At 34.2% G+C, this 15,220-nt stretch overlaps 1 protein-coding gene across 3 annotated transcripts in view; it reads right to left on the bottom strand.

The window, feature by feature from the left end:
• Positions 1-15,220, bottom strand: part of LOC131051917 (26S proteasome non-ATPase regulatory subunit 13 homolog B) — a 35,302-nt gene that overhangs the window by 4,017 nt on the left and 16,065 nt on the right. For all 3 annotated transcript variants that reach the window (XM_057986514.2, XM_057986513.2, XM_057986515.2), the window contains exons 2-5: positions 12,445-12,891; positions 11,749-11,829; positions 10,712-10,908; positions 10,418-10,517 (exon numbers count right to left, since the gene is read on the bottom strand). In XM_057986514.2, coding sequence (XP_057842497.1) covers positions 10,418-10,517; positions 10,712-10,908; positions 11,749-11,829; positions 12,445-12,891 — 825 coding nt within the window. The remainder of the gene's footprint in view (positions 1-10,417; positions 10,518-10,711; positions 10,909-11,748; positions 11,830-12,444; positions 12,892-15,220) is intronic.

The raw sequence follows: 15,220 nt of genomic DNA, 5'->3' as shown, positions 1-15,220 counted from the left end.
CCCATGAGGGACACCTTTGTGTAGAATTCTAAGTTGTGGCTCTTGGTCTTCCATTGGTTGTATAAAGTGGATTTCTAAGTTGTGACCCTTGGTCTTCCAATTGTTGTTTCTAATTTGGTGCTCGAAAGGAGCTAGTATTTGTAATAAGTTTGCTCGAAGGGAGCTGGTATTTGTAATAAGTTTGTAACGTAGATGCTCAAATGAGCAAAAAATGAGCTTTGTGATTCTATGATAATACAAAAAATTAGTGCTGGTAACAAAAATAATGTTAAACAATTGTATGGTCAATAGTTCCTAAGTGAGTTCAGTTATGCATCTTTGTTGGTTAAACCTACTTGACCCTAGACCTATGCCGAGAAGGGTGGTGATCATTGACAACACGTTTAATCATGCTTGCAGTGTTTAAACCTTGGCCAAGGTGGTGCTGCATAATGCAAGCTACCGTCAGATCACTAGAACCAGATACACCTCTAGTCAGAAGAGTCATATTAGGTGGGGGTTACCCATAGTGTATGACCGACTAGTTTGTGTAGGTCCTAAACACCAAGTCTCAAATGGCATGAGTTCCACTTCTCGTTACCTCCCTGCGAAGGGTTGGACCAATCCAGTCGGATGTGACACAAAGGACTAGTAAGTCCGTGGTTGGGCAGAAAAATGCCCTGATGATACTTTCCCTCATTGGTTTATTGATAAATTTTAAAAAGTTCAGAATATTAGCATCAAAATAAATGTACTTTCTAAACCCTCTCTCTTTCATTTTAAATGAAATGTTTTAATTACTTTCAAATCTTCAGTTCATGTTTATGGTATGGTTCATTGTAATGCAAATTTCAGTTAAGAGCTGGTTTAATTTCAAATATTGTTCGTTTCAAAAAAAAAAAGAGTCTCTTTCTTTATGTTTTAAAGTTGCAAATTGATGTTAAAATGTTTTATTTCATTTCAGTATGTTACAATTTCTATAATGAAAAAGAAAATACAATACAAAAATCACCAGAAAAATGTAACAGAGTAAAAAAGAAAATGAAACATAAATGCCAGTCTGAACTCTGAATCCAAATCTCTTTTAAGTAGAAAACTTGGACAGTGGCACTAGCAATGAAGAATACACATGAAGACACATAATTCCACCCATTGATGAACCAATTAAAAAACTGACTGTTGGTAGATTATTTTTAGTCTGTCAGCCAAAAACATTTTTGGTGAACTACTCAGAGTTTAAGAAACAATCTACAAACTAAATAAAAATAACAATAGCAATATCAATTGAAACTTTCCCTTCAATTAAATGCTTCTGAAAACAAAATTCATGCACTGGTTTACTGGAAGGCAAAGAAAAGTGGCAGAAAAAAATTACAGTTGCAAAGACGACAATGTAATAAGACATGCCTCTCCACAAAGGGCCTATTTATTGTCTGTAAGAATTCAAGCTTGCTAAGACCCCCACCCCTTTCCTGTACCTAAATAGTTAACCCACATCCAAATTACCTCCCAGAAGTAGGATGGCTCCTACTCCTAGCACCACTGAAGATCCTTCTACTGTTCTTGAATCCAAAAGCGCACAGATTAGTGGCCAATATCCCCATCTGTCAATAATCCTCAAAACCTTGCCAAGATTGTTGTTACTGATAACCATAATTCAAGCCCAAAGAACCCCAAGGATAGAGATGAGGTTATCAATAATTTAAAATTATGAACCCCCCATGCCCCTACAGCCCTCTGAAACCCCTATTGCTAATGATACAGATACAAGAAGGGATAAAGGCAAAATAGTTGTGGAGTGGCACTCTTCCAACTGTCATGCTGATCCTAGGTTGGATGATCAAACAACTCCCTTTCAACCAGAGAGAGAATAATGTTCAAAATCCTAGAGATAATCTCCACTACCATAATGTGCTGATCTAAAATTCGGGATGCAAGCCATAGAGGAAAGATTCAACTTACAAAACATCACCCTCAAGTGGTTCCCTCGGCAACTTCAAAACCTAAAATCCAGGATGCAGGAAATTCAAGTTGCCGAACACAAAGTGATTGCTGAAGGTGATAACAACAAGGTGGCATTTGACCAAGACTTGTGCTCTGAGATAAAAAGATTCTCCAAAAGAATTTATTATTTAAAACTTGGGACTTGGGTCTCTGGGAAAAACTCAGTAATAACTACGCAAATTTATCAAACAATTGAAAATATATAAATTTTATAAATATTATTCAAAAACAAACTTATTACTTAACTTGTAGAACGTGTTATTGATTTTCAATGTTCATTGTACATAAATCAAAATTATAGTTAAATACATATCATAGAACAAAACAGCAAGTTCAACTTCATTAACTTTTATGCTAGAAGTGTTGGTTCAAAGATCACTACAATGTCAAATGTGGAAATTATTAATTATATCACTTTTTGAAATTTTGTTCATATTGCAAGTTTGAAGTTTAAACACCTCACAGGGTTGAATTTTACAGTTACAACCTAAGTCACCAGGTTCGAATTTGAATTCGGCAACAATAAAATTCGGATGAAGTTCGACAAGGGTAAAAAATTCAAAAAAACATTCGACATTAAATTCGCTTATATAAATTTAACTTTTTTAAATATATAAATAATAAATTCATTAAATTATCAAAATAACTTAAATTTTTTAATGGATTTGAAATATTATTATAAAATAAAATAAAATTGAAATGAAATGATCAAATTTATTATTTATTAAAATTATATTATATTATATTATATTTAAAATTAATAAAAATATTTTACAATGTAAATTACAATTATTAAACTAAAACTATATTATGAATTTTTATTACATCATAATAAATTAAAAAAACATAATAACATAAATGTAGTTAAAATTTTAATTTTTTATTTAGTAATATATAAATAATAAAAATGTTAAATATTACATATTAAATAATAAATATATTTTAAGTTGGCGATGGAGTGCGAAACTCCATCGCAATCTTAAAATATATTTATTACTTAATATCGATGGTGATGAGGCACAGGCTGTTGAATCCAACTATTAATTTTAGTACTATTTGATTCATAGTTTCCTACAGGTGAGAGATCATGTTTAGATGTGGATAAGAGAAGCAAAGCAGGCAGAAATTCTCCCTGTAGCTGCATATTTTCATGCACAGGGCCGTCCTGAGAATGCCCTGGGCTTGAGCTGACTCAAACCTCCGACCTATAGTACATCATGTCTGTCAATTTGCCATTTTGCTGCACAATCAGATTGTACAAAACAGCGGCCATGTGTTGCTGGTTGCGTAAAAATTCTACAGGCTTCTCTTCTTCTGATTGTGTTTGTGTGCTTCAGGCTTCCGTTCTCATACCGGCGGTGCTCCTGCTCGTCAACCGCCATTATTTTCTGCCCGAAATCTACGCCTTATAAAAACCCCTAGTTTTGCTCCGTACGAATTTTGGGCTGAATTTGAACAAATTTTTAATATTTTATTTAAATTCGCCAAATTTCAAATTTCATGTATGAAATTCAGCGAATGCGCATAGGATACAACTGCGAAAGTTCAAGTCCATCGGTCATTTTCTTGAGCTTTTGTTCATATTGAAAGTTTAAATGAGCTGCAGGCTTGAATTTTTCCAATTACAACTATGACAATTCAAGCTTGCACGTCATTTGAACAGGCAATATGTATTATGAACAAAATTTCAAAGTTTCATATAATTTCAACATCCAACATTCTGTCAATCTCTAAATCAACACCTTTAGGCTTCAGCATACAAAGGAATCAAAGGATATTAAACTGTGAAAATTACAGCCTGCAGGTTGTTTAAACTTTCAGCATCTATCAATGTATCAAAACCTTCACCATAGATAGTGTTTATCCACTATGGTCTCTTGTCTTGGGTGGTTGTTCAAAAAAGAGTTAAACTTCGAAAATTACAGCCTGCAGGTTGTTTAAACTTTCAGCACATACCAATGTATCAACACTCCCAGCATAGAAACGATTTGTCAATTATGGTCACTTGTCTTGATTGTTTCTTTAACATTAAATTTTATTTAAGTTTAAACTATTAAATTTCAAGCTTGCAGGTTGCTCATATTTATGTTATGTATTATTAATACTCAATATAAATATAAACAACCTACAGGCAAGGATACTCCCTCAATCAATTTACAAGCAAGTGAACAATATAAATGAAAGCCAAAATCACAAAAACAAAAGGAAAAAAATCGATTTGCCCATAGATGGAAATTTTGCCGGAAACTCACCAAGTCAGCAAGTACTCACCCAATAAACCGAGTAGATTGGCTTGCAAGCTTTCTGGTCATTTACTCGCCAGAAGTATTCACCAGGTATCTGACGAATACTCTTCAAATTTTTGGTGTTTTTGCCACATACTTGGCGAGTTTTAATTGAAAACTTGCCTGCCCGAGAAGGGATTTTTTGGTGAATTTCAAAGGCAGATGCGAAGCACATGTAGGTTCTTTGTTTCTCATTTTTTGTTTTTTTAAAACATTTTACTTCATTTTCACAGCAAAATGTTGCATCTAGGTTAAAAAACTCATCCTCTGCTAAAAATTATTACTATTATTGCAATTAATTTCCAAAAAATAACCAATTTTTTTTTATTTTAATCACTTTAAAAAAAAACATGTTTATAATCTTTAGATCAAATTAAGTTTTTACTAATTTAAACTAATTTTAGGCTGATTTTTAGTGATTTATGTATAATTTAAGTTATTGTATTTATATTAAAAAATAAATAAGTTGTGCTTTCAATTTGCATGTGTAGGTTAAAAACTTAAATACATCATATAATGGCAAATAGATAATCTTCCTCATCAGGTTCAGCCCCAAGCTCTACCCATTGGTGCCACCACCATTTATAGGCACTTGTCCTACAGGAGATAGAGACCCTGGTTGGAAATATGCCTATCAAAGACTGAATCCTATGACAGTTTTTTACATTAGATGCACAAGATTGAATCATGGAGGCCTCAAATACCATCTTGCAAGCATTACTCATCGTGATGCCAAGTCTTGTCTCGAGACCACCGAAGAGATAAAAAGAGAGATGAATCCCTTACTTTCTGTAATGTCCCCATTTTGTGAGCATCAGAGTTTGTAAGAATTAGCCTATCATTTGACCCTCGTAGGCTAACAATTATTGATAGAGGGCCTCGTGTGGCAGTTACTTGGTGATTAGAGACATTACTCTTCAGCTGGATTCAGGTTTTGGCCTTTGCACAGGTTTTTTGACTCAGATTGGCACACTTACTATTTATAGTAAGTTACTATTTTGGGAGAGTCAAGGTTCCTATTAATAGAAAGACACCTGAGCAGAGCTTATTGGCAGTGTCGACCTTGATTGGGCCTTTGTAGCTATTTCTAGACTCAGTTCCACATACTTACTATTTATAGTAAGTCACTATTCAGGGTTTCTATTTTTAGACAGGCATCCAATCACATGGAGAACAGGGAGAGTCGACTCCTAGCTCAGACGGCTTAGCAATCAGACAAGTACATCAAGAGATATTAAAGTTTAAGTGACTTAAGTGATTTATTTAATATTTTAATATTATTATAAGGTTCTAAAGTAACTTTATAATAATAAGGTCACTTTAATATAATAAAGTGCGTTAAGTGAATAATTTAATGTGGGAATAAATCTTTTATCCTACATTGGCCAGGAAGGTGTTTGAGCTCTCTTAAGGAAAGAATAAAAGGAAATGCAAGAGTTCATTCTCGGCATCCAGTTGATAAATAGTATTTTGATTGATTTTTATTGTGGAGCCTAGGGCTTTCGCAATTTTCTTCTTTGATCATAGGAAACGGAAACTTCCTATTGATAGCAATTTTGAAAGTGTGAAATAACACCTGAATTATTGCAGTTGTGGGAAAGAATATTCAGTTCTTTCATTTGTACAAATTGGTGAAGTTTTCTACAAGGGTTTGAAGTTTATTGTTGGAGAACATTTATAATTGGTTGTGAATCATCCTTCTTTGGCACATGGAGTTATATCATTCTTGTTGGGAGAGATTATCAACAAATTATTCAAGGTTTTAAGAGCAGATTGCAAGTTTGTTCTTGCTGCTACAGTGCCGTGAACAGTGCGCATGAACAGTGCCGTGAATAGTGCACTACAGTGCCGTGAACAGTGCGCTATAGTGCCGTGAATAGTGCGCTACAGTAGTTTGAGTTCTATAGAAGGGGATTTAGAAAGGTTGAACAGCTATATATATTTGACAAGGGATTTGCATATGAGGAGAATCAAACCAATATATCAAGGCAGCCATTGAAATACCAGGTTTTCTATCTATGGTCATTGTATTAGAAAATCATTACTTCATTGCATCATTTTCTATTATGATTATATCATGAAATACTTGGAGGTTGCATATGTTTAATGGAGATATAATTTGCATATTCCACATTCATGGTAACATTCAACATTGATCAGCCACTTAGCTTTCATGCCAATTGTTTGCTTAAATGCCTAATGGTTGTAGGTATACATTGGGATGCATGACAAGTGTTTGTCTTAATGTCAACTAGCTGTACTAGTTAATTTCAGTCATTACATATGTGTGGAAAGGTCTAAAACAGCTAGTATATCATTTCTATAACAACTTTGCATTGTTAGAAGCTTTCCATAACTTCATTTGCAGCCTACAAACCCAAAGAAGACAAATAAAGAATTCACTACAGCGGCTTCAAACATTGTATGCCAAGTGTTTGACAATATTCCTTGGGGTTCAAATAAGCGAAACAGGGTCAGATTAGCCAAGGGATATTACACTTTCAGCTACAAAAGAGAAAAAATTGCAAAACAAGAGGACAAGGGCATTCATAGCTAGTGATCATGGTGCTTGAGTCCAACCAGAATCAGATAAAGATACGGCATTCAAGGCATAGTGTCTTCTCTTTGTGGTCCATGCATCTGAGGTAAATCCACCTCCACTACATCTACTTCAAGTAGAGCGCCAATGGTAGCACCTACACCTACACCAACATGCATGCTACATAGTTTTTTTGTGCCCAGAAACAAACCTGGAGCACAATCATCATTGGAAGCTATTGGGTGGAACAGAGAAGTGCATGAACATGTAGATATAGCATGTGCTGATTTTTAGTACTTGAACAACATTCCTTTCAATGTGGCGAGCAGTTCTTATTGGGACAAATCGGTAACTACATTGATAGTTGTGGGAAAAGGCTACAAGGTGCCTTCTCACAAAGACTTTTGTGGGAGGTAGGTTAATTTAAATTTTATGCTAATTCATACTTATATTAATTTATGCTGGATTTTAGGCTAAATTTATGTTCTTTTAATTTTTAGTAATTTATATTGAATTTAAGGCTATTAAAAAAAAATTGTGTAATTAATTTCACTTTGTACTTGTAGAGTTCTCATGAATGCAATTGAAAGTGCAAGACTAGTAGTGGAAAAACAAAAGAAGGAATGGACGGATGGGAAAAACTGCACAATTATTAATTTTTTGATAGCTTCAAAAGTTGAGGTTATTTTTTTGAGATCAGTGGACGCCTCCATCAAAGTCAAAAATGCAGAAACATTGTCTCTAATGTTGGAGGAAGTTTTCATGGAGTTAGGCATAGAAAATGTGGTGCAAATCATAACTGATAATGCAAGAGCATATGTGGCAGCTGAGAGATTGCTCCAAGACAAGCATAGGACACTTTTTTGGTCATCTTGTGCAACACATTGCCTTGACCTTCTTTTGGAGGACATAGGCAAACTTGATTAGATGATGCCGGTTGTAGAAGATGCAAGAAGCATAACAAATTTATCTACAATCACCCTTGGGTTCTTAATTTGATGTGAGATCACACCCAAAAGAAAAGGGTTGGCAAGAATCTGGTCTCACAAGGTTTGCAGCAATTTTCCTACCATCACAAAGCATTATTAGTTCATTGACTTCTTTGAAAAAAAATATTGGTGAGTCAAGAATGGCTAGACTAATCTTATTCAAAGAAGCCTGAAGGAAAGAGGGTTGCAAACATAGTCTTTGACAACCTTTTTGAACAAAGCTATGGAGTTCGTCAAGGTAACTTCAAAACTTTAAATTTAAGTTCAAATTGAATATTTTTTTTAATTTAAGTCTCATTATAAATTTGTAAATTTAAGTCAAAGCCCTTGGTTAGAGTTTTTTGTTTGGTAAATGGGGATCAAAACCTAGTCGGGTATATTTATGAGGCCATGAATTCAGAAATTATTACAAGGAAGGTAACCTCGAATTTGATCCCATACAGGAGATTACTGAAAAGAGGTGGAAGAATCAACTCCACCCATCTATCCATACAGCAAAGTGCTTCCTCAACCCCTATTTTTTCTATTTAGATACCTTCTCAGATCCTAATGGAGAAGTTGAGATGAGAGACCTCATTGTCCAAGAATTGGAAAGTTACGAGGACAGAAGGTGTAGCTCGTTTCTTCCGAGCTTGCTGTCCAACGAAGAACCACTCAAACACCAGGTACAAAATTTGGAGTCTTTCACATGCATCTTACAAGTTACAAATTCCAAATTTACAACTACTGATAATTTGATAAAATATGTTTTGACTTTGTTTTCTAACTCTTCAATATTTAATTTTGTGCAGTCTTACAAATTGAGGTGCAAATACCCCAAAACTCTAAATTAGCCCTTCGCATTTTGTGCCAACCTTGTAGTGCATCCAAGTGTGAGCACGATTGCTGCTTGTTTGAGGCTATCCACACAAAGAAGAGGAACAAATTAGATAAAATACGCCTCAATGACCTTGTCTTTGTGCAATACAACCTTCAGCTGCGTACAAGGGTAGAGGACAAATCAGACGATGCATTTGACTTGGATGAGATAGATACGCACAGTGATTCGACAAGGCGAGATGAGTAGCCTTCATTGTTTACTGAAGATGAGATTCTTAATTTTGAGAGGTAAGCATTGGAGGAGGTGAGTGCAGCCAGAGATGTAGTATTGGATGACATTAATGATGCTGAGGAGTCATTGCCATCGGCATCTACTACCAGAATGGAGGTCAAGCCACTGCCTTCCATGCCAAGCGAGGAGCCACAACATACTCCAAGGACTAGACCCTCTAATTCTACCTACCCACTATTTTTCAGTAGATCAGGGAAGAGGAAGATGTAAAATGTTGCATTTACTAATAGATTTACTATTTTCAATTTGTTAGCTATTTATTGTATCAGGCTATCCGTCATTAGGATTCCATGTAAGGATGCAATATTGTATTAAATTTGCATTCAAATCAATCAAATTTAATAGAAAACATTTTTGTACCCATTTAAGGACTCTTTGGATACATCTTATCATTGAATTTTGCAAAAGATATGTTTCTAATGAATGAAATTTAAGCAATTTTCCAGGTTGCCGAATCAAGTTTTTTGGGTTTGGCGACTTTTTGCCGAGTCTTAAGTTTTCCAAGTATGGAAATACCAATTGCCACTAACCAGATTGTCTCTTCCATGAAAAGAGAAAATGAAAAATTAATAAAGTTTTTGTCTTTAGGTTTAAAAATGCTTTAATTCATTTGGGCGAGTTTTTATGGAAAATTCACAAGATTTGGCAAATTTTTGGCGAATAAAGAGGAAAAAATGCTGCATGTCTTTACAAGAGTTGCAATGAAATATTGAGCGAGTCATTCAGCCTAGAATCTAGCTCACGAGTACTCGCATGTTTTGCAACTTTGGACATTTTTGTACTCCAGAGAGCTAAGAGAATCTGAAGAGCAACCTAATTGAAATTGTGAAGTCTAGTAAAAAAGTACAATTAAGAACTCTACAATCAATCTAATTATCCTATAGAATGAACTTGAGAAGAAGAAATGTAAGGCAACTGTTGATGGACTGGCTAACAGAACCAGGACCAAAGCCTCTGATCCAAGGCCTGATATCATCCATGTGTAAGATGACATTCTTGAGAGCTAGTTTGAAGATCAGATTAACTTCTTAACCAAAGAATGGCATGCAACTACTAGCTTTATGAAGCTGGCAGAGCCTAAATAGGCCTTAGTTTTGCTCTGGTTTCTTTCTCATTTTCTGTGCTTCTGCTGACTTTTAGCTGTTTCTCTTGCTGTTTGTTGTTTCTGCTGGCCTTGGGCTCTTTTTAAAGTCCCACATCTCGTGGAGCCCATTGTTGCTGATTGTTGGTATTCTTTTGTAAAAGGGTTTGGACCCTTTCAAAAACCCATTTTTCACCTTAATAGAAAACAATGTAATATAGATGAATATTAACAAATGACAGCATGCAAAGTGCATTTATCATACCATTCAAAATGAGAAAACCATAGGTAATGATGTCCAAATTCTAAATCACTGGCAGAGATATCTACATAATATCACCACTAGTATCCAATCAAAACCATAACAAAACTAAACAAATAAATCCAGCTAACATGACCAGCATCAAGTTCCAAAAGGTCACAACTTACAGAAAGGCTTTTCATAAGAAGATATTCAACATCTTCTACTGATAATTTGGTACGTTCTGCAATGACCCTCAATGGGATTGTTCGATCTTCTGAAGGCCGGCTGCAAAACAAAATAAGGGTTGCAAACTCAAACACATGGCAAAAAACATGATTTCCAGAAAGTAGAATAACTTGTGACATTTTATTAATAGCTTATCGCACTGTAATTCCAATTTAGTTAAAAGTAAAACCTCAGTTTTCCAGAATTTGTTCAGTATTACCTAAACATTTTTCAAGAAAGCATCTTAATCTTACCTGAATATGATCTCCATCAAACACAAGATATTAATCTTTTCCAGCAATTTTTTCTCATTCTCAACAAGACCTGGTTGTGCATTAAGGGCTGCCATATGAATATGGCAAAGTTCTTGATATCGAACAAGATCACCAGAATTAAAAGCTTGCAAAATGTAGTAAAGCCATTCTACACTTGTTCCCAGAAGACTTTTCACCTATCAATATTCATATAAATGAGCATGTAATCAAAAGACCACCATTACAGAAAACAAAAATACATATAATGAATGGAGAAAATATTAAGAAATTACCAAATTACAAAAACATTGACCAATAAAAAAATTAATTGCAAAAAAAACCTGATACATAATTTTACTGATATAAACCACTGACAAGATCTTCAAGCAGTACTTATTTCATTATGCATGATTTGTTGTAAGCTAGTTGCAGATGGTATCCACAATTTCAATCAAATTAATAATAAATCAAATCTGCACAACAAATCACTGGCATGTATACTGGCTTGCTCATAAAAGGACGAGTCACTTAAAGAATCACTATTGTCATGGTAGTAAAATATATTAAGAAAACTATGTTTACACAGTACACATGCTGAGTAGAGCACTACATCCTATGCTCTCTGCCTCCCCAAAATGAAACTCAAAGTCACTATGTCACACAGTTATCAGAGCAAGGGATCTGCTACAAGTGCTTCCTAATGTCTCTAATAGACTCTAAACAAAAATAAAGCAAGTCAATAGCCAGTGAAAGGTTGTACAAAAAATGATGAGTAAAAGAATGGCTACAGCAAATATATCTGAAACTATGACAGTTAATGTTTTAAATTTTAATACAAGAAAATTCAGACAAGCACATTTACATTGTAAGTAACCCAACTTAATCTGTCCTAGCACTAAAATACTAAGTGTGTTAATTTTATCACACTCAACAACATTGCACTAAGTGTGTTAAAGAGCTTAAATTAGTAAACCTCCAAATATAAACACAAATTTATGAAATAGGATGTTACAGTTAAAAGAAATGTTATATCTTACAATTGGATGGGCCAATAATTCTCCAAAATTGTATATATTATCTCCAAGCAGAGCAGCAAGAGATAAGTCAAACGCTAAATCCTGCAATAAATAAACAAGTGAGTCAAGTACAAGAAGGAGAACAGATTTATATACCTGGAAGGCAAAAGAATTGATAAGGACCTTGTCTTCTTAATTCTATAATTGTAGAGTATATTCTTAAACATTTAACCATGTGATTAGATCCCCTTCCACAAAAAGTATTATGAAATCATTAATTGTGTCTTCCAGTCATTGATGACAAGATCAAATAGACCAGAACAAATAAATTTAAGTAAATCAGCATGAATATTACTCAAGCAGAAAAGAGCTAAATGATTTGAGCTCCCTCAAGTTCCAGTTCAATTCAAAATAATATTGAACAAGAGGAGGAACAAGAGACAGTGTTACCAAACAATATAAAATATGCCTCTGACTTGACAATGTAAGAAATCTGTGTTTTTTCAGAGATGGTGAATAGCTTGAAGAATTGTTCGAAGCACAACTACTAGATTAATTTGGTTCAATGCTAATTACTACAAGTAATAATCATATATCTTAATATTCAGAAACAAAATAAGAAATCACCATTCAAGAATTTGTATTGAGTGTTTTCTTCCATTAATAAATTAAATGGTAATGAAGTGGCCACTCCCTGCAAAGAGAATCAAGACGTACCAGCTTAAATGGTTCCGAAAGAGACTCTACAGTTGTATAAGCCAAATAGAGAAGTGCACTTTTGTAAAACTCAGCAAATTCTTGTCTTGATTTATGATATTGCGATGAGACCCAATGGTAGCTTGCATAAACAGTAGGATCAATATCTGTCATACTATCTAGAGTGCTTTTGCCATCATCTAGTAGCCTTTTGCACTCTCTCTGTTCACCTTGCTCAAGTTTGAATGCAGCTATTTGCATTCTAACATATATAATGGGTTCCTCAACCCTCATCTCCCTTGTAGCACGAAGCTTCTCAATTACTCCCTCCATGAAACTAATAGCAGCCTCCTTTTCTGTGTACTGACGTGAAACTATGACAGCAAAATGTGCAAGCTTAAGCAGATTTATCTTTGTTTCAAATTCTGTAATAAAATTGTGATATAGCTGAATAAGTGTGTCACCACCCTGCATATCCAAAATGTCTTGGTGAGAAAAAGCATCTTTCATGTATATTTATTAAAACTAATCAGATTCCTATGAAAACATTAGTTTAACTTTGAACTACAACATACTACAACAGTTCCCAAGAAAACCAACAAACTTGAAGAGGACTGTAAGCACACTAATAAAACATTTATGTTTGCAGAGCAATTTGGAAAATCAGAGTTATATAAAACTCCAGTGGTTCTTCAGAAGTAGATTCAAATCACGAATAAAACTGTAAAACTTACTGCATACTATATCAGCAACTTATATTTACTCTTCATATAGGTCTTAATCACAAGGCATACACATTTTTGTGTATAATTATGCTTAGGTGGCTGCGTAGGTGTCATCTTGCTTATGTGGCAAGGTAGTTACAAAAGTGGGTAGGATATTTCTCCTATATGTAACTCCCTCCTATGCATTTTTCACTCACTCATCTCATTAATACACTCTCCATTTTGCTTTTGCGATTCACTCTCTTTGTTTTTTCCATTATATCTAGGAATCCTGGCTAATTTCTACATGATATCAGAGCCCTCCTAGTGCTAATGGAAATGCAAAAAAAAAATTGAGTTGCATTTCATTCGGAACAAGGCTTGTGTGAGATCATTAATTTGAAAGGATTGTGGATCTGTGACATTCAGATCATGATTTGGCATGAAGATTGGAAATTTGAGGAGATATTTGCAAAATGTGCAAATTGCGCAATTTGCACATTGTAGCTTAAATTGTTATTTGTAAAATATTTGCACAAACATGTCAAATTTGTAAAATATTTGCACTTCTTGTGTAAAGCTTGCAAAATTTGCGAAAATTTGTAAGTTATTTTCAAATATTTACAAGTTATTGCAATTTAGTTTGAAACATTTGAAGAAATCTTCTCAAATTTGTTAAAAAATTACAGATATTTCCACTATTTGTAGATGTTCGCAGAAACTTACTTTGGAAAGCAGTTCGATTGCTTGTTTTGCAGATATTTGGCAGAAATTTCTGTTTGTTTGCTCAAATTGAGTTGCATTTGTATTGCATTTGTCATTTTGTACAATATTTGCACTGAAATCTGCAAATTTGAACAGCCAATCTTCATTTTGAAGGTGTTGCTTCTTCCTTTTTAAGGAGAATAATTACTTTGGTCTTGTTGGTGTTCACATGCATCCCACCTTCCTAGCAAAAGAGCTCTAAAGCCTTCAAATGATCTCTCAATGATGTCAAAGGACATCTTAATTTCACTCTAATCATAATAACTCAAGAAAAGAAGTCAAGGACCAAAGTACTATCAAAATATCTCATTCAATGGAAAGATCTTCCATTGCAGGATGATATGGGAGGATTCAAAAATATTGCAGAACCAAGCACAAAAATTACTTTGGTGAAAGCAATTAAAGGGGGGAAAGACTGTTACAATGCTCAATACTAGTAAACTTCAACATTAATAATTGTAACATGTGGATACATTTGGGTTTTGATTCATTAGGTGTATTCTTTGTTATCTAGGAAATGTAAAACAAAAGTAAATTGACGTACGTAACCCACATGCAAAAAAACTAAATAGTTTCACAAAAGAAAAACAAAACTTTTACTCATAAAGTAAATATTTACAGGCAGAAAACTCATCAAAGTTAAAATAAAGCACTTGTACAAAGATCTGATGACTGTAATTGACCAAGACAAGGTTCATATTGTCAAGAATTCAGCTTCGCTCAGTGATCATACCGCAATACTAGGTATACTGCCCTAGGCTTTTGTTTACATTTTTACCACAACAATTTTAACACTTTCTGCATTCATTCATTAATTGACATGCACGTCAGTCATTCCCCTAAAACTCATTTTGGTCTTCCAGTCATGAGCAAACTCCATCTGTTGCCTCAGCTTGGTCAAATTGAAAACGTCAATGTCTACATCATCAAACCTCATTTGTGAATGTTCTCAATTGCTTCATTGTGTCGAATAAAGATAACGACTTACAAAAAGCAAATAAGAAAACGGCTTACAAGTAAAGGATGGCTTTGAAATGGGGAAAAAGACACTGATGAATACATGAATAAAAAACATACCAACTGATTTGGGTGAATCCTCTTTAATTATTTATCCCTCTAAATGGCTTCTTACTAATTTTGATTGCTCCACTCTCTGAAATAAGGACTCGGGATTGTTAATTTTGTGGATCAGAATTAAAATTTATCTTCTTCTATGTATTATCTATCACTGAATTGTTGTATAAATTGTTGCAGGAGAGGAGGAGCATTTTTATTTCAATGTACATTCTCACACATTTCATTTGGTATATGTAGTGGGCTGGGTACGG

The sequence above is a fragment of the Cryptomeria japonica genome, chromosome 8 (genome assembly GCF_030272615.1).
Source record: "Cryptomeria japonica chromosome 8, Sugi_1.0, whole genome shotgun sequence".
NCBI classification, from domain to species: Eukaryota; Viridiplantae; Streptophyta; class Pinopsida; order Cupressales; family Cupressaceae; genus Cryptomeria; species Cryptomeria japonica.
The sequence above is the reverse complement of the archived record's forward strand: the minus strand, read 5'-3'. Positions and strand labels throughout refer to the sequence as shown.